The sequence below is a fragment of the Diorhabda sublineata genome, chromosome 6, assembly GCF_026230105.1.
Source record: "Diorhabda sublineata isolate icDioSubl1.1 chromosome 6, icDioSubl1.1, whole genome shotgun sequence".
NCBI lineage: Eukaryota > Metazoa > Arthropoda > Insecta > Coleoptera > Chrysomelidae > Diorhabda > Diorhabda sublineata.
The window spans coordinates 3696148-3720572 of NC_079479.1; the positions used below are offsets into that span (position 1 = coordinate 3696148).

The window sequence follows — 24425 nt, forward strand, 5'->3', positions numbered from 1 at the left end:
TTCATAGGCAATTTCTTCCGCACGCCTCCTAAATCACACCAGCTCTTTCTGACCTATTCTCATAATTCACAACTGTCAAATTTTATTACTCCGATTCTCCGATTATTCTGGCTGTCTTTACCATGTTATTGATATTAATATTTTCCAGATGTTTTGATAATTAAGACTAATTTAATGAAGAAGGAAAATTTGTTATCAATTTATCATACGTAAACACGAAATATTTTCAGTGAAAGAATGATAGTGATAGTAATAATAGCCTCAAACTTATAGTCATTCGTTCATTGTAGACGCAAAATTTTAAATATATACAATTAAATTTATTATTATTACAGTTACCAATTATAGGTCATATTTATATTATTCCATAAATCTGGTATCAAAAAAATTAGATTATTGTTAGTTTCCTGCTTACGTAAAATTAGGCAGTACCCAATCGTATGTAATGTTCGGGTGAATCCGTTTTTACGAAGAGATTAGAGAAACTATTGCAAATTATTGACAAATCGATATTTTAGTAAACTTTAAATTTTAACAACATTTGTGTTCAAATTATTTCAAAAAGTGTACCTACTTTAAAATAAAACATTCATCATTTAATTAAAATTTAAATATTTGTGATAATATGTTTTAAAATATTAAAAAGTTGAAATACTTTATGTCAGTGATCTGTGAATATATGTATTAATTGATTTTAAATCTATCGTATAAATAAGTTTATATTTGTGAAAATAATATCATTACAGGATAAAACTTTGGGTAAGCTTTAATTATAACTATAATAAATTCTAATGGTAAATAATATTTACAGATTTTGAACCATGTAAAGTATTTTTTATATTTTATTGAATTGTTAGAATCAAATTTCGAAAATATCCATTTTGAAAGCAAATCTCCACAATTTTTTATACATTGGAATTCGTTTTTTGTTTGCTTTGGGTCATATCCGTTCTTATGAAGTCTTTCATAATATATCCGAAGCGTATCTTTTTAAGGAAAACTTTCAAGCTAACTCACTCCTTCACGCCTGGTCAGTCAGTTAAAAAGTTTGGGAATGTTTGTGACAATTTGTGGATTGTACCTGACTCTTTTGCTACAAAGTTTTGCCACTCTTTAGTTAGATAGAATCGAACTTGTTCCAGTATATCTTTCGAATTACGAAGTCTAGACTATTGTAAGACATGGGCGGGTCAATTAAATTTATAAAACAATTTCTCTATATTACTTTTTCTATCGGTTTTTATAAGTTAAATAAAAAATATTCAAGATTTTCAATAACGACGTGGTATAAATATAGGCTGATTTAAACGAATATGAATTACTGATTTAAGAAACTTTTACCTGCCTTCTTCTACTTCATAACAATTGACTATGGGAGGTAGAGATAAGGAGAGAGGAGTATATATTATGGAAGAAAAGTTGAAAAAGTGTATATGATAAATAACAGTTCAAAAATCTTCCAAAATGGCGCTGGTGTAGATAAAAATTGTGGTATGAATGTAATAATTATAGTTGAATTCAAGTATACCGCGCTAAAATTTTTTTTATTCAAGTAGTTCGTGATTGAAAATTTCAGCGAGTTGTCTTGTACAAAATAATGTAGTAAATATAACCTTAAAAAATTATTATAAAATTTGCACTGTTGCTAATGTGACGTTGCCCTTACTTTTCATATACACACATTCTTTTGTTTACTCTTCATATAATTGACAACACTTGTCTTATGAATCTAACGTATGCAACTACCATTACATATGTATATGTGGTTGTCTATCCCACAGTAGGTATATTAGATTCGCTACACAGACAAATTTGTCTTTTTTGGTACATTTTTTGTTTGTTTTGGGGTAGAAGAACATCCCAACTATTCCTCCTCCTTAAATGATTCATTTTCTCTTTTAAATAATCTTCAAAGTTACTTCGTTATCACTATAGATGAATTTTAACATTTCTTGAGTTTTTTTTTAACTTTTTCTAAATCTTGAAGCATATATCTCAATAAAGTAACTGTAGCAACAAAAAATTTGACTGAAGCTTCCTTACTATAATAGTTTTGTGAATCAGAAGACTGAATTATTATAGATAAGTTTTTAACATTTCCTGAGTGATTTGCCCTTTTTTTTAACTTTAAACCATATTTTATGTTTTTTGAGATCTTACTAAAGTGACTAGTACAATCGACTGAAGTTCCCATACTATAATAATTGTCTACATTTTGTTATTATTGTAAATTTAATTAAACTTGTAGTTACAGTTATTTTAATGTTGTTTGTTTATTAAACGCAGTAACTATTTGCAAAATTTCTAAATTTTTGACTTTTGTGGACCCAATTCCATCAGTCAGAGTAGAAAGGGTATGTTGAGGGGATTAAATAAATAATAAATAATATCGAATCAAATATATTTTATTTTTCATCTGATACTTATATAAAGTTAGTATACTTTGGGCAAAATACTTTATTTTTACACTACATAAACTCCAACCAAAAAAAAATATAATATATAACAAATAAAAGCTCTTCATTACGTATCAAATTTGAACTAAAAGTGATAATTTATTGAGCTTAAAACCTACTATAATAAAGAGCATTTATCTATAAAATAAAATCTGTACACTTCAAGCTTAATAGTAAATAAATAAATATTTGGGCACTTGCAAAAAGTACATAATAAAATTAAATAACCAAGGATAGAACTAGCTTCGTTTTTATGGTTTTCAAAGAAAATAAAAAGTACAAAAAAGCCAAAACAATTCGATGGATCGATTTCAACTTGATCAAATCAAGAGTCGTTTAGCCGGGCACTGAAAAAATTGACATCGCCGTAACGTTACTGAATTGTGTAAATGCTACATTCAGTTGAGCGAAAATAAGCGTTACGGAAAGCAGCAAGACTGATATGTGTAATTTTCAGCGTACAAATCCATATTTTTTTTTAAGAAAAATAAATATATGAAATTTTTTCTTTTTAAATTAAAGGGATTTCGAATACGTCAACCCTATTATGGCTCCGATAATATCACCGCGAGTACGATGGGTGTGATATATATATATATATATATATATATATATATATATATATATATATATATATATATATATATATATATATATATATATAGATATATATATATATATATATATATATATATATATATATATATATATATATATTTTCAATTACAAAAGTTTAAAGATCTGATTCTCCATAAAGGGCCGTTGAGAAGGACATGTAATCTAATGATCCAGGTACGGCATTAGGTCCCTTGTATGGTGGCATACGTTGAATACAGTACTCAGCTTGGTCTGGTGGTAATTCTCTCCTTAATTCATCCGGCAAAATGTAAGGCTGAAAACACAAAAAATACTTCAAATCAAATATCAATCAGATTGTTATAGAAAACTTGAGCTAATGTACAGGGTATACCACAACGAAGCCCAGTCAACAAAGACAACGACAAGACGGACTCACTCGCCATACTGGGATCGTCGAACTCACCGATGGATCCACAACCCATCATATTTGGTGTTGCTTTGGACATAAAAAGTCTTTTTTTGGCTGCATCTACCAAAATTTCAAAAAAAAAAATAACCAAGAAAAACAGGGAGCTCCATCAAAGAAACACAAAGTTGGGATTTATTTCCAGTATAACCAAAGACCATAGACAACTTAAAAAACATTTCTATAATAATATTACCAGTAATTTCGAATATAAATGTCGACTCAAATATTCGTATACTATATATACTATAGATAGGAAGGTATTTTATAACTTCAGTTCAGTCATAGTTATTGATAATGCCCATCAAAGAACCGTTGGACTTTGACGTTGGTAAAAGGATCCTGCAGCCACCCTCCTAATGGGATAAATCCAAAGTGAAAAGCCTGAGCTTCAAGAGCAAAGACCATGACAAATCATCCTTTTCCCCCAAGGGCTCTGATAAAATACTACTCCCAAAGCATCAGTTTCTACCATTGTCGAAGCTCTATACGGTACTTTGAACAAGTTCCAACTTACAACAGCACAATATTATTGGTGAGAAGAAAAGGAAAAGAAGAAAGGCCAAGGTTGTCGTGGCAACTCGAGACTTAACGACCCCGGATCCTAAGCTTGCCACGACCTCCAACTCCTCCTCCACCCGGAGGTCCAAGTAAAGCATCTTAAGAGGCCAAGAGTCCTTGATGCTACGCCCATCGAACAACGAGAATTATCAAATCTGTAGTTGGCCGTGAGTCTAGCAGGACAACCCGATACAGGTTTCACGGAAGAAAAGCTATTGGAATCATCATGTGGTCTCCATCTGGCAACAGAGCTAAGCCGCTATAGTCTGACAGTGTTAGAACATCTACACTTACCTTATCTCCAGCTAAAATACGGAAACTATCGATCACTTGTTCAGCTGTGTCCGTATCTGTACTCTCCCTGGTCATGAAATCTAAGAATGCGTCAAAGTGTACATAACCGGTGTTGTTAGGATCAACCACGGCTAAAATTCGCTGGAAATCAATGTCTCCTTGTCTATCTTTTCCTATGGAATAACCCAAGGAGACTAGACACGATTTGAATTCTTCTGGTGTCAAACGACCTAGAAAAAAAAATTACAAAATATTACGAATTATCAAATTGTGATAAACGAATAATCCATTTACCAGTTCTGTTCTTGTCAAAATGATTGAATGACGATCTGAATTCGTTTAGCTGTTCTTGGGTAATACCCTTCGAGTCACGAGTGAGAATTTGATTTTCAACTTCGTTTATGTTACGGTTAATTGAGGTTAAGAGTTGTTCCCATCCAACGCGGAGAGTTTCCATAGTGTATTGAGTATATCTAAAAACAAAAATAACCCATTGTAGTATATTTATCAATAGATTAATAAACTACGAACCTTTCTTCCTCGCTACAAGCATGAAAATAACGGAATGACATTAAAAATTTGTGGTATACTTGATTACTTACCTATTTTCGAAGATCATGCTTTCTTGTACGGCTTGATGGATCTTTTCCAATTCCTCGATATGGGGTTTGTAAGCGTAAACGCCTTGTTCGTATTCTTTGAGTCTATGCAGTTGATCTTCTAATGTACCATGTAATCCCATACCGATGGCCGTGACGGCGTCCAATTGACGTTCGATCCATGGTCCTACGGCGTTCGCTTTTTCGGCGAATTGACGTCTCAGCATTTCGTTATCTGTACGATTTTATTCAGGAAAAGAACAAATGAAAACTCAACTACAGAAGGATAATCAAAAGTTTTATTTACTTAGTAGCTTTTTTACCCCTTTTTACTATTCCAGTATAAAAATCAGTCACATTGAAATATCCTTGATCTTCAAAAAGAAGAGCAAGAAAAAACTCGACTAAGGTGGCTATATATTCAACACTTGTCTTTCTATTCTATAGGATTTAAGTCAGGTATTCTGATAGGCCATTTTATTTCATATAATTCCGTAACAAATATAGTGAGTGTGAATGATGGTGAATGATGCTAAAGGTTACCACATTATGTTGAAAAACTTCTTCAATTTATAGTTCACTGTTATACCAGGATCTTTGGATTCAGAATTGTGAAGAATAATGATGAGTTTGTCCATCTGGTATGAAATAAGTCACTAACTGATAATATCGGCTTGATAAGTTATCTAAACAAAATTATTTAGTTACACAGATCATTAATAACATTCTTATGTAAAAAAATGTTCCAGTCAATTTATATAAATATCACACTTCAACCACATAAGACATTTTTAATCTACGTGCGAGGAAATCTGGCTACAGTGTTGTACACATTAGATAGACATGATATAGTAGTTCAAATGTACCTTTAAATATACATTAAATTTATGAAACGACCAGTTTACCTTCTTCTACATATTTAATTAGTGATATACCAGTAGTTCAAATGTACCTCAAGACATATAACCAAATGATGAAATCTCTAGTTTTCTTTGGTATAAACAAATGAGATAAAATAATTCACATGTACCTTCAGATATGTTTCAAATTGATGAGATTCTTCACTCTTATTTCTCTTAAATATGAGACAATAGTAGTTTAAATGTATCTCAAGACATATACAAATTGATGAAATCTATTGTTTTCTTTGATATAAACAAATGAGATAAAATAGTTCATATGTACCTTCAGATATATATCAAATTGATGAGAATTTTTCACTTTTATTTCTCCTAAATATGAGACAATAGTAGTTCAAATGTACCTCCAGACATATATCCCATATATGAAATCACTGGTTTTCTTTGGTATAAACGAATGAGTTGAAATAGTTCAAATGTATCTTTTCAGATGTCTTTTAATTATAGAAAATACCAAGTTGTTAATTATAATATTTCAATTGTTCAATTTCGAAACTATAATTCATAAATTATTCTATTTTGTAATTAGGTGTAGTTGGTAGAGTTAAATCAGATTAATATTAGACACAGTCAATTGTTGGTGATAAAAACGTTGGAAATATCAATCAAGAATTCTATAAAGGTATCGTACCTCAAAAAATTATTGTTCTCTAATTCTATGCAAACGATATTCTTCCATAAAAATATAGTAAAAAAACAATGAAAAAGGATACTCTGTTGTTTTCTCAGTTCGGCTTGTAAAGTGGCATCTCTCTGAGGTACCAATTGCCTAACTTCTCCCCATTTTCTAGTTAAATCCTGAAACACGAATCAAAGTTTATGATTTTCTTTCAATTTTAGTATCACACAACCGACATTTTACCTCTAAGTCACAACCAAATCCTTCCTTATTCAGCACAAAAAAATTCAAAACATTTTATATTAATATAAGAATTTGAAAATAGTTATAATGGTGAATGATTTAGGGTTGATAACCAACAAGAAATACCATGTATTACAATGGGAATGAAATTGATTTTTGAAGTGAAGTACAAGACCCCAAGTAAACATCAAAAATATCTCTGAAATAAAAAGTTAATGTAAGTCGCGGTCTAGGTTCTAAGAAAATTAATTTTTAATAAGAAATATAACAAATTATGATTTTATTTAATACATAAGATAAGTAATTATTGTTATTAGACTTATATTTTTCATATACAATACTTGGAGGATTCTCCTAATTTGGAAAGACTTTTTTATCTAAAAAGCAAACGCACATTCGAGTAGATCAAATGGTGCCTGTGGATATTGATCAGGGCCTCTGCACATGAACTCGGTGTCTGCCTGTCGATTAGGTCTTGGAGATACTGCTCTAGGTGAGACTATCTTGCCCAGCTCGGAAAAGCATCTGCTGTGGTGGTATTCCTCTATGTTCTAAGCCATCCCAACTTTCTAGTCAACTTTGGAACGCCTATAAGTCGAATTGCTCTCTTCTGAATTGAGTCGAGCATCCGCAGAGTACCGAGCTCCAAATGTGCCAGCAATACTCCAAACATAGAGGAATCTGGGCCTCGTAGAAGATTAAAAGCTCTTGCGAGGTGTATAGCTTTTAGCTTCAACTTTTTGTGAAGCTGCCTTAGCTGATTTGGCCACTTGACTATGCCTCCATGGACTAGAGTTACTGCAAAGGCAATTAAGACTAACAAAACTTCCCCTTTTTCAATACAATATTACATATAAACATATATTTACCCGAAAACATTCAAATTCAAAATAATTTAACCTCAAAATACTGATTCTACAAGAAGTTTTAATAAACTTTAATTCACAAACGCCTTCAATAAAATTAAGTTAGTTTTGTTTATAATTCGGACATTTAATTATCATTAGCAGAAGTTTCTTATATATACAGGGCGCAATCAATATTTTTTTCGTACAAAGAAAAAAATATAAAGATAATTATGTTCAAGTAGATGATTTTTAAATTATGGAAATATAACAAAATCAAGTATATCTTGTTGATTAAGTGCAATATCATGAGTGAATGAAACGATTTGGTATGATGATGAGGTAGTTTGACGAAAATTTAATACTCACGTGAGCTGTCAATGTTGTATAAGGATTTTCCAACCCTCCAGGTACTTGATGTTGCTTAACGATAGATTCTACTTCTCTAACAAGTCCTACGATGCTTTGGTACTCTTTATCGGCCTCTCCTAAAGTTGCCTAAAAGAAAAAAAATCTGTTATAAAGACAGTATAAAGATAGATGTTATGATTTTATACCTTGAAGTGGTGATGGGCGTCGATCAGACCTTGAATTTCTTCGACAGTGTGTACAATGAATATGTCTACTAGATCTTCTCTAGTACCGTCCAACCAATTATTGAATGGAGCTGCGCGTTTGGCAAATTCCAAATGAAGAATATCGATTTTCTCCAAAATTCTTTCGGCTTCGTCTAATGCTTGACGACGACGTTGAGTTAAGGCGCCGAGTCGGTCCCATTGATCGCAAATACGTTGACATCTTGCATTTACACTAACGCTGTCGTGGTACTCCAAAGTACTAAAATTGACATATTACAACATCAACAAACTTTTCAATGTAAAAAATTTGATTTTATTATAAGAAGGGGATATCATTTCGATAAATGCGAACAAATTCCACGTACGAGGAGTTTATGCTTGTCTTACAAGACTTTGAAGATCAACTTCTCCCAAAGAGATCGTCAAAAATTCACAAAAACATTGAATGTGTAAGGACTCTTGTGATGTCAGATCGTCCTTTAATTTGTACACGTTTACCACACGTCAAATTTTGACATGAAAATGATTTGTGCCAAAAAAATTAAACCCATAGACGATGTCTAACAAACGACATAATTTAGAAGACTTTGAAGATCAACTTCGCCCAAAGAGATCATCCAAAAATTGACAAAAACGTTGAATGTGTACACGTTTACCACACATCAAATTTTGACATGAAAAAAATAAATCCTTGAAAGGACATCATTTTGGAACTATAGAAGCCAATTCCAAAGGTTATGACTGATCAGCTGAAGACTTCAAGCTCCAATAGGAAGTACTTTGATTAGTTTATATTTTTGATAAGGGTTACATTGTAGTTTGAAAATGATAGAAGTTTCAGTAAATCAGTCTTACCACTTTAGCAGAAGATAAAACTTGACTTCTTCACTGTACTTACTCAATTTTACTGTAAAACATTCAGCTGATAAAAAAATTCATACATTATTATACTTATATATTCATTTGAAGCCAAGTTTTTCAAAGAATATCATCTAAAACCTTTAAGGAATTAATAATTTATATTTTTTTGGTGTAAATAGTTCGACTTACTTCAGTTCCTGCGCTATAGCAGCGATCTGTTCGACGCGATCTTGGTGCGCAGCTAAATCAGATTCGAAAGCTTCGTGTTTCTTCTTCAGAGCTTTCAATTCGTTCAAACGGCATTGTCTGAAGTCCTGACTTTGGAGCATCTCCTCTTTGCCTCTGGTCCAGTCTTCGTGCGCGTCTGCCTTATGTTTGAATTTCTGAGCCAAATGTTCCAAACGTTCCAGACGCATCATCTCGGATAACAACCATTCCTCGAAAGATTTTTCTGCGTGTTCTAAACCTTTCCAGGCATTAGCGATATCCTGAATAAAAATTTACTTGTCAAACTAGATTTTGACAGTTTTGCAGTCAAAAAGACGAAAACATCGATCGATATCGTTCTTTTTGAGCCTCACCAATAAGTTACTTACCGATACCATTTTACCTTCAGTTGGCATATATGCTGGTCTGTTTGACAGCCTTAATTTTGTTTGAAGAGTGTTGAAATTCGTTTCTAGTTTGGCTTTTTGTTCTACGCGTGGAGGTTTGTGTTTGCGACGGTAAGTGCGGTACTCTTCCAATTTCTTTTGGACTCCAGCAAGGGAATTGTCGGTTTGGCGTGAATTCAACCATGGCATTGTTCTACGGATCCATTCTAGAAGCTACACATTTAGTTAATAACATGAAATTTTGACATTAAAGGTCTGATCCAATAGTTGATCGACACATAAAGAAATTTTGAATGAACTGGGTCAAAAGAAGGTAAAAATAGCTGATATAATTGAAGGTACATCAATATCGGTCTAAAGTTTTTCCCATCCCATAATCCATCCATAAAATTTCAAAATAAAAGTCAAAACTATGTCTTCCAAACCAAAAATAATAGTTTCCGTTATATGTTTACTTTGTTATTATTTCTTCGGTGTTTATGATTGTAGTTTAGTCCTGTGTGTACTGGAATTCATACTGTTTGGACCGATTATTGTGAAATTCCGATTTGTAAGTTTTAAAATTGGTAAAACCAAAAAACTATCGTGCATTGTGCATTAATAGCACTTCATAGGGCGTCTAGGAAAAAGTTGTCACCGGATCAACGTACCGAAGATTACAACGTGAACAAATAGGCATCGATATATGCATAAAAAACGTTCAGGGCGGACTCGATAAACCAAAACAACTGAAGATAAGCGTTTTGTATTAATCAGATATAGCAGTTCGGATCAATGAATCTAGGAATCTGCATCTGAGTGAAAAGATGATTGAGAGAATTTGACCTTTTTTTCAAAGGTTGTAGAACATGAAAATTGGACGCATGAAGAGTGGGAAAGAGTTTTCTAGAGTGATGGATCAAAGGGTTTTGGGTCTAAGATTGTATGTGTGCGAGTAAATGTTGAATCCATGTGTAATCCCGACTGTAAAACACGGCGGATGCTGGTGATAGTTTGAGGACGTTTTGAAAGAAGGGAGATTAGAGAGCTGGTAAAAATTTGAAGGGATTTTGACGAAAAAAATATTAAAGAAAAAAGCAGTACGTTCTAGACACAGAAAATTTATCTTCCAGCAAGGCATCGATCCGAAGCATTAGTCAAAGCAGTACAAAGAGACTTGGAAATAAAATATGTACTGATAGTAATGATTTGGCCGTAACAGTCGCCTGACCTAAGCTCGATTGAGTTGTTGGAGGGTCAAATTAGACAAGAGAGTCAGGAAGCAGTGTCCTAAATCCACTTCACATCTTTGGAATATCCTGAAAAACGAATAGAACCAAATGGACGTCGATTATTTGTCGAAATTGTTGAAGATAATACAGAGAAATGATCTCTAAAAACGATTTTATTGTTTGTATCATGCAAAATATAGGGTGGGCCAAAATTTTGATCGGTAGTATAACCTCAAAGGTGGTCAAAATTACGATAAATTGATTCTTCGTTTTAAATGAACTAAATCATCTAGATTTCCATTGTTTTTAGACATTCCTCGACATTTATAACCGTAAAAAATTATTCTGGTTCTAATAAAACATCAAATAATATAAAGTAAAAATATTTTTTCATCATTATTGCCTATAATCGAAGTGATTCTATCACTAATTAGAAGATTATCTTTGAAAAAAAAATTCGAATCAAATAGGGAGAAATTTATCTATTTAAACGTTTATTTCATGTATTTGTACAATTTGGACTTGAAAATAATTTTAGTTATTTAATAATAGATTTGATGTTGGCAAATCTCGAAAGTAGATTCCAGAGTCGTTCAACGAAAATCCCGAATAATTTTTCAAAAATATAATTCAGTAACGGTCACACTCTAAGTAAATGACAGCTAGTTATCTTGGAGAAATATACATGAGTAGGCAGATCTTGTTAAGTTATCCAATTATTTTTAATAAACATTTCAAAAAAATTTAATGTGACATTTTTAGTTGAATCGGAATGACACAATTTGTTCTAGTTAAATAAAAATAGATAACTGTATACAACAAATTAAAATTTGACAATGCATTAACTACTGCGAAACTAATTTGTTAACAGACATTAAGAGTGCTGCATCCGGAAAAAAAATATCCTTGTCAATTAAAATAATTACGAAAAAATATTGCACTTACATCACTTGCCAAACGTTCGTATTCCTCCATTAAACGTTCATTCTCTTGGTTTACTTTCAATACTTTGCAGATTCTGTTGGCGGCAGTTTCGGCCTAAACATTATTAAAAAAAATATTTACTCGAATATGGAATTATTGTCAGGAAAATTCATCATTTTTCAAATTTAGTACACGGGATAACAAAAAAAAGGTCTCGTACTGCGCATACAGAACAATCCCTCGGTAAGGTCCAGCAGTGTACGCTCTCTAATCTCGAACCTATCTGTCTTGATGGTTGCGATACTTTGGAGGAATCGTTTTTTTGTTCCCCACTGTAATCTTTTAGGTTTTCAGGAAATTGTTCGAAAATTTGAGAGCAGTTTCCCAATACTCCTTTGATTTCTTATTTTCTGGAAACTTCTTAACAACTCATATACGGCTAGAACTTCCAATCAATTTATACTAGCTATCAAGTAACGAAACTAACGCTGCTACAGAAAAATTACGCATGCGTAAAAGGTTGAGGAGTGTCATCTGTTTAGCTACTCTTTCGAATGCCATATCTACTATGTTTGTAGACAAACCAGTATAGCCGTGGCCTTCTCTTATATAGCATCGGATTGTTGTGAAATTTCACATAAAAAACTGCTCCTGAAACTATGTCGCGTCCACGTTTTTGAGTGTTTTAAGCGTTTTCAAGATGGCTGAGAAGATATTGAAGATAATTCACGTTCGGTTCGTCTTTATACGTACGAAAAGTTGGTAATCTGGTTCAATCTCATCTTCTTTAACTTTTTCAAATAAATTTTAAGGTAGGGTGTACTAAATCCTTTTTGTGAAGTGGATCTTTGAAGCCTTTATTACACTCTGTCGTTAATGATTTTACGTGCTGACCTGTCTTTGGTTTTTCTTTTCAATCGCTTGTCCTCCATTCTACTTAGGTCTTCCTCTACTTCTTCTAACCACTTTCTCTTTCTGCTTTTCTACCTCCTAGATGCCACTGTAGCTTTAACAAAACTACTGCGTCTTCGCCTACTCTCCCAAAGATGTCCTACTAATTTTATTCTTTGGTGTTTGGGGAAACTGTTCGTGTAGGTCGTTCCATTTGTTCGATTTCTATGATATCATACCAGGCAGCCTTGTCTACAATCTTTTGCTCAAATATTCTTTCTTTGTAGGAAGGAACCAGTTGCCACCATTCTTGTGCAACATCACCTGAACGATATTATCAGGGTTTATGCTGTCGAAAGTCTTCTCTATTTACTCTCTCAAAACCCCCCAGTGGTTACACACGAAGAACGTGTGTTCGGCATCATCTGAGTCGTGTTCAAAATACGTACATACAGGTGTTTGTATTTCTTTCATTTTGTGAAGGCGTCGGAAGCCGCCATCTCTGAATTTCCCAAGTCCTTTCCCGGTCGTTGCGTCCATTCACCTGATTTTTCTTCTGTGCATCGTTGTTATCATGTGTGCATTGTTCTAGCACGTCCGATGGTTGCCGCATTCTGCCGTCTTATATCTGAGCTGCTTCTCTTATCTCGAAAGCCAGATGATTACACCCTCCACCACTAGGACAGCCGGTGCAGAGACAGTCCGGTAGGACCTGGTAATTCTCAGTGCACCTTGTCTCTGTGCCATCGTTTTGCAATATTTCTTTATCCTCAGTGACTGTAACCAGACCTCCGCCGTCGTCATCAGCAGCCTTCGTTTCTTCGGCCGTCATCTGTAATGTTTGCCGTTAACCGGGCTCAAGGATGTTGTCTTTTCGTCCGCCTTTAGAGCCGACTTCCTTATGTTGTGTTAGAAAGACATCTTCGTATCTATGTTATTATTTGACCCATCGCTAGACTGGAAATTCTAACAGATAGTGTGTCACCTTCTCCTTCATTCTTTCGACGGTCTTTTCCTTTTTCATTCCTTCCTCCTGTCGTACCTATCTCTGAGTCTTTCAGAGTCTTCATCATATTTTTCATATTGATTGAGTCAAAGGGTTTTTGAAAATCTACAAACGGCATACTGAAATTTTCAAATATATTTAATACAAACTCACAATACAACAGTTCTTTGGGGATCTTCTTCACAGCATACGCCCTCTAGTAGCCAAAATAGAAATGTGACAAATATCTTGACGGATTTCTTTAACGTTGTTTAACAAAGTGTTGGACATAAATAGAAATAATTTGAAAAATGATGATTTTTCTATATGTTAATCGTTAATATCAAAAAATCACCTTCTGTGCACCAGAGAAGCGATGGTAGTAAGAAGAAACATACGTCATTACGGCCCTTTCATCCGGCATCGCTGTATTCTGTAAGTCTGCATGCAAACAAACATTGGGTGGTAAAAGGTTTTATAGCGACTATCATATCAACACAATAATATTTAAACAAAAATGCATAAAAAAAATTAATGGAAGTACACAAACAAAACGTGGGCTCACAAAGCTCATTGTGAGTACAGCAAAAACGAAAAAATTCGAAGGGATTTCATGTAATAAGTACAATGAATGGTGGCAGATGGTAAATACCATAATTTATCATGTTTTTTGTGAATGTAAATCATAACTAGGGCGTTTATTCTCGATCCTTCCAATAAACTAATGATTTCTCATCGTTGAATCAAAAAATTTAACAAAAAAACTGGTTCAATTCGGAAGGAAAATCAAAAATCTAATTAAAACTTATTTGATCTAAAAGAAACTAGATTCCTTATAAATATCGATATCTATATTGCATAGAAATCGGTTCACTGTAAAATTTTGTGACATGTTAAGACACTCTTCTTCTACTACAACAATAAGCTCTGGGATCAAGTTCTATATCGAATTCTTCTTTTTAGCCCATCCCATAAATGTTCTATCGGATTTAGTTCAGGACCATATGCTGGTCACTCCATACCCCGAAAACTTCTGCAATGTAATCTTGCACAATTCTGGCGATGCGCGTGTAAATTCGCCTCTAATGTAGTTGACGTAAAGTACCATACGAATTGCTAAAATCTTCTCGATAAATTGCATCCCAGAGTGCTTATGCGTTCTTCAAAGCAACAATCTGCAAATCGCTCTGTTGGTTTTCGATAAACTTTCCTTCTATGATACCGTGGAGGCATATTCTGGTTTCATCTTAAACTGTCTTCCAAACAGCATATTTCTTCTTTTTTTGGTCTGATGAGTTAAAGTTAAAAGTTTATAGTGAGTCGATTTCTATGCACGCAAGTGTATGATGTACCAAAACAAATCGGACATGGTATTACATTTACCTTTGCGAAATTGTACTTATTTCATAAGGGTTTAGTAATTGGATGTTCGTTAATAGATAAACGGACGGTTTTTAAGCAACTTATACCTGTTGAGCCCCTTGGAAAGCGTGGTAATAACATGACACGTATGTCATGATAGCACGCTCGTCGGGTTTAGGAGTGTTGATCAAATCTGTAAGTATTTAATTAAAAAAAAAAAAAATAAACCTCAACGAACAAATGAAACTTAATATGGAAAAAATAATATTCTTTTATGTGAATCTTAAAAGTGAGGTGTTCAGATCAACGTAAAAAATCCTGCGACGGCGAAAAAGAAGATCCAAATTGGATATTTGTTATTCGGAATATCATTTGTTTTTGAAAACTATCTTGTCATTCAAAATGGTTTTTTACAAAATTTGTTTTTGTGAAAAAAAACTTTTACGAAGAAAATATCATGTCTTTGAAAAATGTCCAACAAAAATCATTTGTCTTCCAAAACTGTCTTTCAAAAAAATCATTTGCCTTCGAAAAATTGTCTTCACAGAAAGAAACTATCTTTTGTCAGTGAAACCTGTCTTTCACAAAAATAACCTATTATTTGTCATTGACACCTGTCTATTATGAAAAGAAAGTATCATTTGTATTTAAGAGATGTCTTTTACAAAACGAAAATATTATTTGTCATTGAAATCTGTTTTTTATGAAAAGAAACTGTCATTTGTCATTTTAATCTGTCTTTTATGAAAAGAAACTATCATTTGTCAATGAAATCTGTGTTTTATGAATAGAAACTATCATTTGTCATTTTAATCTGTCTTTTATGAAAAGAAACTATCATTGGTCATTGAAATCTGTTTTTTATGAAAAGAAACTGTCATTTGCCATTTAAATCTGTCTTTTATGAAAAAAAACTGTCATTTGTCATTTTATTCTGTCTTTTATGAAAAGAAACTATCATTGGTCATTGAAATCTGTTTTTTATGAAAAGAAACTGTCATTTGCCATTTAAATCTGTCTTTTATGAAAAAAAAACTGTCATTTGTCATTTTAATCTGTCTTTTATGAAAAGAAACTATCATTTGTCATTGAAATCTGTTTTTTATAAAAAGAAACTGTCATTTGCCATTTAAATCTGTCTTTTATGAAAAGAAACTGTCATTTGTCATTTTAATCTGTCTTTTATGAAACGAAACTATCATTGGTCATTGAAATCTGTCTTTTATGAAAAGATACTATCATTGGTCATTGAAATCTGTTTTTTATGAAAAGAAACTATCATTTGTCAATGAAATATGTGTTTTATGAATAAGATATCATTTGCCATTTAAATCTGTCTTTTATGAAAAGAAACTGTCATTTGTCATTTTAATCTGTCTTTTATGAAACGAAACTATCATTTGTCATTGAAATCTGTTTTTTATAAAAAGAAACTATCATTTGTCAATGAAATATGTGTTTTATGAAAAGAAACTGTCATTTGCCATTTAAATCTGTCTTTTATGAAAAGAAACTGTCATTTGTCATTTTAATCTGTCTTTTATGAAAAGAAACTATCATTGGTCATTGAAATCTGTTTTTTATGAAAAGAAACTGTCATTTGCCATTTAAATCTGTCTTTTATGAAAAAAAAAACTGTCATTTGTCATTTTAATCTGTCTTTTATGAAAAGAAACTATCATTGGTCATTGAAATCTGTTTTTTATGAAAAGAAACTGTCATTTGCCATTTAAATCTGTCTTTTATGAAAAAAAACTGTCATTTGTCATTTTATTCTGTCTTTTATGAAAAGAAACTATCATTGGTCATTGAAATCTGTTTTTTATGAAAAGAAACTGTCATTTGCCATTTAAATCTGTCTTTTATGAAAAAAAAAACTGTCATTTGTCATTTTAATCTGTCTTTTATGAAAAGAAACTATCATTGGTCATTGAAATCTGTTTTTTATGAAAAGAAACTGTCATTTGCCATTTAAATCTGTCTTTTATGAAAAAAAAACTGTCATTTGTCATTTTAATCTGTCTTTTATGAAAAGAAACTATCATTGGTCATTGAAATCTGTTTTTTATGAAAAGAAACTGTCATTTGCCATTTAAATCTGTCTTTTATGAAAAAAAACTGTCATTTTTCATTTTATTCTGTCTTTTATGAAAAGAAACTGTCATTTGCCATTTAAATCTGTCTTTTATGAAAAAAAACTGTCATTTGCCATTTAAATCTGTCTTTTATGAAAAAAAAACTGTCATTTGTCATTTTAATCTGTCTTTTATGAAAAGAAACTATCATTGGTCATTGAAATCTGTTTTTTATGAAAAGAAACTGTCATTTGCCATTTAAATCTGTCTTTTATGAAAAAAAAAACTGTCATTTGTCATTTTAATCTGTCTTTTATGAAAAGAAACTATCATTGGTCATTGAAATCTGTTTTTTATGAAAAGAAACTGTCATTTGCCATTTAAATCTGTCTTTTATGAAAAAAAACTGTCATTTTTCATTTTATTCTGTCTTTTATGAAAAGAAACTATCATTGGCCATTGAAACTTGTCTGTTAGTTGTCGTTTACAAAAAGAAACTATCATGTGTCTTTACAAGTTATTTTTGTTGAAAATTTTTTCAATAATGTGTTATTCGAGAGATGGCTCCAATTAATATTTTTTCTTGTGTGTAAAACAAAATGATATTATCCTGTTTTTTTAAAAGATAACTTAAATTAATCTAAACAAGAAACTGTTGAATTGTTTTATTTTCGAAAATAAAATGAAAATCTAAAATAGACAACATTAGATATATTATTATTCTTTTTTTGTTAAATTGTCTTTTTAGGTCTCTTCAGATAGAAAATTAAATTTTTGAGCAAGTGAATTCGACCTATTTCGGTGTTGATTGAAATATTTATATATTTGGAAAAAGATTGAACTATTTCCAAACACGTGTAAGTATGTCACACTCATAGGTGGAATGCTCGGCATTAGTTGTGTTTATGTCCGCCTATTTGATATTTGTGGTCGTTCCAAACAATCGTGTTCAATTGGTAAGCAAAATAACTGTAAATTAAATGTAATAATGACACAAGGATGAACGAGATTCTTACCATCAGGATCCAACATCCTTGGAATGTCGAGATACTTCTCGGCAACATCAAAGGCAGTATTGAGGTTTTCTAAAGGATTATCTTTGGACAGTTTATTGTAATCGATGAGATCGGGTCTGTGACGATGTATAAGGGCGCAGAATGCCAAACCGTCCTTGAATGACAAATGGAAGTTTTGTACGTTTACGTTCTTGTAGGGAGCAGTCTTACGTTGACACCATAACAGGAGACCTTCTTTAGCTGTCATCTCTTCAACGGAGATGTCCTGAATGGCGAAACGAAGGATAATCGTCCATATCATACCGAGGGTCATCTTCAAATTGCCATCCACAATTTCTAAAAAATTACTAATATTTTCGACGTCCTACTTAATTGTATTACCTAGAAGTTCAAATTTTTATCTCTGTTATCTCACCTTCTGCACCGATTGATACCAATTTGACTCCTTTGCTGGCTATGAAGTCTAATGCCTTGTTGACGTTGGCGATTTTGTGGAATCTCATCTTGCCACGGTCGGGCTTCGGTAATGTTTCCCCGGATATTACTTCCAACAGCAGCATAAGTTTCAAACCATTTCTGAAATCTTCTTCGATGTTATCTATACCTGTACCGGCTTTTCTCAAATGACTGTTGCACCATGCCGTGAACGTCTGAAACAAAAAAATAACGATCATTGCTACGTACGAAAAGGATGGATCTGCATCTGTAGAGGTACGGAAAAAAAGTTCAACAGTTTCTTGTCAGTTTGCTTACATTTATAGCTCTCACGCATCAATTCAATTTATGAACTTGGACTTAAAGAGTCTTCTGCCAGACAATCGTTGTTTGGCATGCAATGATTTCTTCTTGTTTCTTCAGATCCCAACTACAATTGCGAGGTCAACGTTCAAATCACATAATTTGGAGGTACCTCAATCGGAATGGCTCCGACGATTGGTGGTTCTATTGCATGCAAAAGTGTTTTGATCTCAATGGAAAATATTTTGGAAAACAATAAAACCACATCAATGACTGGGTACTGGATAGAAAGATAAAATGGAATGAGCACATTGACCGCATGACGGAAGAACGAATTGTGAAAATATCAAGGGACAAATCACCAGCAGGACAAAGAAGCATTGGAAGACCTAGGAAAAGATGGAGTGACAACCTCCCAGGTGACTGAGCAGAGGCAATGACGTGAAGAAAAACAGGCAATGATGCCTATACACAACAGGAAGAAGAAGAAGAATAAAACCACATCCAACCCTCGTAACGTCTACTTTTAATTTCAATCAAATATTGCATGCATATTAGAATTGGTCTGGATTGAGTTTCATTATTTTCATTCTAAATTGTTTTCCCTCGAAAAAATTAGTTTATTGCCCGGCACCGAATCATGATTAAAGTATGTATTGCTCGATTGGCAATCGGCCAAAATTCAAAAATATGTTTTAACGTCATCCCACGATTTTCGTGTAGGTACATATTTATATAAGACTTGTAGTCCGGGAAAATAACCTCGAAAAACGAATCTAGCATCAATTTTTTCGAAAACGGAATACGAGGATTGTCTCAAAAGTTTCCTAACTCAACCCAAAGATGTTTTAATCTGAGTTGTGTTTATAAATTGTGGATCTTATCATTATGCAATCGTAACCTATCCGCATGTTGATTGCCACGTTTGATCACAGTGAACAAAAAGCGCATTCAAATGAACATTCCCTGGACTTTATTGACGGATTTTTTGCGTTCATTCATAACTTTAGATGAATCTTGGTTCCACCACTACACTTCTGAAACGAAAAACAGCAAGACTTCGGACAAGAAAAAGATGGTGTTCTCAACTAAAAACGCGATGGCCACTCTTTTTTGAATTGTAATAGGATTGATCCCTCCGCTATCTTCAAAAAAGTAAAATAATAACGGGGGAGTATTATGCATCATTGATTGATAAGGTGAAGGGAAAAATGTGAAAAGAGTGACTTTTTCCATCAGAAAAAAACAATTTTTAAAACTTGCATTTCGAATTGATTGACCATCCTTCAGTTTCACCAGATCTGACCCCAAGCAACTTCTTCCTAACCTTATAGTTTCACTTGAAAAGTTAGGGCATTGCTGGGAAAACTAACTTATCATGATGGAAACTTTTTAGACAATTTTTGTATATTTTTGCCAGTCTAACAGTGATTGTCTTCTATACTAGCGCATTGGAGCTGTTTCGGAAGAATTTTTGACAAAAAAAATCACCATACAGTCCCGATTTTGCTCTTTGTAGCTTTTTTATTCCTTAAAAATGAAGAGGCGACTGTACAATAGGGTGAAACAGCTTATTGAAACAATAAGGTCGATGCATTTCATTCTGACAACCCTCATATTCCAGGTAGAACAAGTTGTTTTGAAAAATGTCTCAAATGTTATAAAATTTTTGACTAAAGATGGATTAATACCAACACAAAGCAAAAAGTGATGGCTATAATATTTTGGGACTGTGACGGTATTCTTTTGATTGCCTGTGTCAAAAAAATTAACGAAAATGGGGCGGCAGAATCAGCCGAGGTTGAGCTAGTTTCATGACAATGTTCAGTGCTTCACAGAGTCTCAACACCCACCTTATAGTCCTGAATAATTATTATTCTTTCTATGTTAGGCTAAGAACTTATGAGCCGCAGTACGTACCTCCTTCAGTAGACGAAAAGTTCGAAGGTTTTTTTTCTTTATTCACTGGTCCAACTGAAATAACTGAGTTTATATTTCGGAACCATTAGAAACGATTGACTAAAAAATTAGTATGTTCCACTTATTCATACCGAACTGTTGGTGTAAGTACCGGTTTCAGGAGGATTTAATCAATTTTGTGTTTATATTGACCATATGCTGAATATCTATTTTTTAGTACGTATACAAGATGTCACTTTATTACCTATCAATGAATTAATTGAAAAAAATAATTAAACAGATTGAATTTATGAGTCATTTTTAAAATAACGCGTCTTTTAGTTCCAACTGACATTCTGTCAAGGCGTATCCCTTTTAACAACAAACTTTAACTATTAAACAAGCATCATATATATCATATGTTGAGGAAATTGATGCAAAACATACTGAAAAATGATTTTTGAATAGTATTATACCAAGTCAATTGAACCAGAAATAAACAATGTAGATAACTTTAAAATTGAACATCTCTAGACGAAGATACTATCGACGAATCTGAAGATGATACAGAATACTAAGATTAGAATAAAGACAAGGAAACGAATACGATTTAAATGTTTGGAAACTAACCCAGATCACGTTAATTGTTAATCGAGCCGTGGTCATATGATATAATCCTTTCTACCCTGGTAGGTAAATGCAATCAACTGAAGGGTTGCTTCATTTATCTATCTATTAACTGTGATCAAAATCTCGTTCTTAGTTGGGATTCGCAATCGGCTGATAGATGATGGACTTCAACTCTGGTTAGTTTCATCACAAGTTAGTACATGTTAGTTTTTTATATCGCCATCTATTAGTGGAAGTTTAAAGTTTGATTTAGAAGTTCTAGAGCATTCGGTTGCATAGGAAAAATTCAGATTGAATCATGTATTATATTTAAAAGTGAGAAAGTATATAAATTTACAATTGAATCTTTTGATTTAAAAAAAATTTGTTTACAAAACAAACAGACTAACAAAGTCAAATAAAATGTGCTGAGAAGCATTTTTTCATCAAACAATGAGACATGAAATCGAAAAATGCGTATAACTATTACGTGTACTTTTTTTTATTATTTGCAAAACAATTTGCAGATAACGTTTTCGTTGACCTAATTTCCTGTCTCGACTTCAGATAACAATTTGTTATTTTCACATCAATTAGAACATAATTTTATGACTAATTTGAAGTAACGAAATTTCTAAAATGCTCATAAATTAATGTATCATCATCTACAACAACATTCCTTACCGGATTATCGTTTTTTTTTCGTTATTTCATTGTACATTCCTAAGTTGTGAATCGATGTTTAAGATATCTCAATACGACCAATTACCTTTTTTATTGTTTCGAGTTAAATTAACGATTGTTACATTTGCCAAGTGAAACAATCATAAATTATTAACATTTAATTGAACCATAATATATTTTTAGAAGGTCTAAATCGATTCGTTTCGAAAATATTTAAATATCCCATGACAAAGTCACCCCAATACTTACACCAGGGTAGAAACCTTTAAAAATAATAGTGAATGATGAAACTTATTGAAAAAGGAGAAGAATATAATAAAAATGAAAAAAAAAAGATAATTTACGGGTAATCTGAAGTCGAGAAGGGAAAGGGGGTAATTTTTTTGTGGTTTTTGTAGTATTTGCGTTGCTCCAGGCTGAAAAAACAAAAAAAAACGACCAATAAGGGTTTGGAAAAGAAGAAACGGTTCTTTCCATATTTGGAGATATATTTTGTAGTTTTTTGTTTATCTGGATATTTTTTTTATTTGATAGAAATTGAGGTAATTGAGGGGTAGTTATCAAGACTGGAATTTGTATTCTCATTCAATAATTAGAACTGTATTTTCAATAAACTAAATCCAATCACTTTCTTTTAGTCTCTTTGTTAATATTAATTTATTAATAACTTCATCATAACTTCCAAAAACGGTGTCGACTTTTTCTTTTTGGTGTGAAATTATATGATGTTAAAGTTCGCTTGGAATTTTGAATAAAAAGTGTGTAACTAGCACCCTCTGTGAGAATCCGGCTTCTAAAACTTATTCCTTTAAAATTTCATTACAATGTTACCAGTAGTTTCGGCAAAATCGTAAAAAAACCGTGTTATTCAATACCCAACGTTTTCTATCTATCCTAGAGACGAGGTTACCTTTTCTGAAACACTCTGTATATAAAGAAGAAAGTTTTCCAAAGGTATTAAATACCATTTCCGTCTAGAATATCAACCACAAATTCAAGGTATTTTTGCTTTCATTTTATAAATTATAGTATCATGTTATTACGAAATAAATACTTGAAAGATGATGAAATTTCCTACCGGTTATACCCGGAAAATCTGATTCATTTAAAAAAAATTACAGCTTCCATTTAGATTTATATAAAATTGTTATAAAACAATAATTATAATTAGAAAATTCAATTTCTTTATTACGTAATCGTTTCGTTCGAAAATTGAATCTAAATTGTAATAATCAAAATATACAGGGTGATGTATGTGAATGTTTCATCAAGAATATAAAATATGAAGTTTTAAACCGATAAATACATTCAAATTCAACATTTAGATAGTTTAATAAACGTAACTGTCTATTTTAATAACAGTAGCCAGACATTTATTTTCACATTCGTATTTTTTTGTAAGATACATGTCTCTTACTCCTTTGGTAGGAAAATAGCGATGTTTCATTGAGATTCAGCTTTTTTTATTCAAAATATCCACTATTATCATAATTTGGGCGACTGTAACGCGTAGAAAATGCAATATTCGTCATTTAAATGATGCTTAGACGCTAAATTGATTGGAAAATGGATCAATAAGTCTGAAGAAACCGGATCAAAACTGGATAAACCAAAAACTCGGTCTGTTAGTGTCGAAGCTAACTAGTCTGTTGCTTTACACGTGCTTAGATCATCATTATTTCGCATTTTACACATAGATTTTGGACTGCAACTTTACAAAATTCAATTGGTGCAATAATCGAAGCCTCGGGATGCTGGTCAGAGACTTGATTTCGTAAACCAGATGATTGAGAGTTTTCCAACGTTTACCAACGTCTCGTTTTCGGATGAGGCTCATTTTCAACTAAATGGGCACGTCAATAAGGAAAATTTCCTCTACTAGAGTGCCTCCAATCCAAAACCTCTAAATTACAGTCCCTTACTTCTTTGAAGATGAAAGGAGACGTAGAGCTACAATGAATTCAGAGCGTTATATGCAGTTTTTCGTGTCTAAAATACAAAATTTGATTGATTATAACTGTCCAATTGATCTCCGCCACGAGTTCTCAAATTTTTCCTGGCAAATTGATCCATATCCAGGAGAGGTAATATAAGTTGGCCTCCACGCAGTTCCGATTTAGCACTTATGGACTTTTTCTGGCGGAGTTATGTCAAATCTAAAGTTTACGCTAACAAATCGACTTCGCTGATACACAATTAAAAAAAAATTATTAAATGAATACAGTAAGCGCAACGGTTTACATTGGACAATGTCATTTTTAAGAAATAAATTTCCAATCAATGTTTTTCAATATATAAACAACCATTTATTACATTACTTTTTTTTAAATTGTTTTTTAAGTGTAAGCTTTCTTTTGAGACACCTTGTAGTTACACGCGCGATAATAGGGGGACGC

The 24425-nt window shown here is 32.4% G+C and overlaps 1 protein-coding gene across 1 annotated transcript in view; it reads right to left on the reverse strand.

The window, feature by feature from the left end:
- Positions 1–2385: 2385 nt before the first annotated feature.
- The window catches only part of LOC130445989 (alpha-actinin, sarcomeric), a 43301-nt gene continuing 21261 nt past the window's right edge, over positions 2386–24425 (reverse strand). The window contains exons 2-15 of the mRNA XM_056781934.1: positions 18515–18749; positions 18100–18435; positions 15116–15201; positions 11792–11884; positions 9618–9848; positions 9211–9509; positions 8140–8419; positions 7952–8080; positions 6589–6673; positions 4959–5190; positions 4651–4829; positions 4357–4586; positions 3162–3348; positions 2386–3037 (exon numbers count right to left, since the gene is read on the reverse strand). Coding sequence (XP_056637912.1) covers positions 3190–3348; positions 4357–4586; positions 4651–4829; positions 4959–5190; positions 6589–6673; positions 7952–8080; positions 8140–8419; positions 9211–9509; positions 9618–9848; positions 11792–11884; positions 15116–15201; positions 18100–18435; positions 18515–18749 — 2574 coding nt within the window. The 3' untranslated portion in view covers positions 2386–3037; positions 3162–3189. The remainder of the gene's footprint in view (positions 3038–3161; positions 3349–4356; positions 4587–4650; positions 4830–4958; positions 5191–6588; positions 6674–7951; positions 8081–8139; positions 8420–9210; positions 9510–9617; positions 9849–11791; positions 11885–15115; positions 15202–18099; positions 18436–18514; positions 18750–24425) is intronic.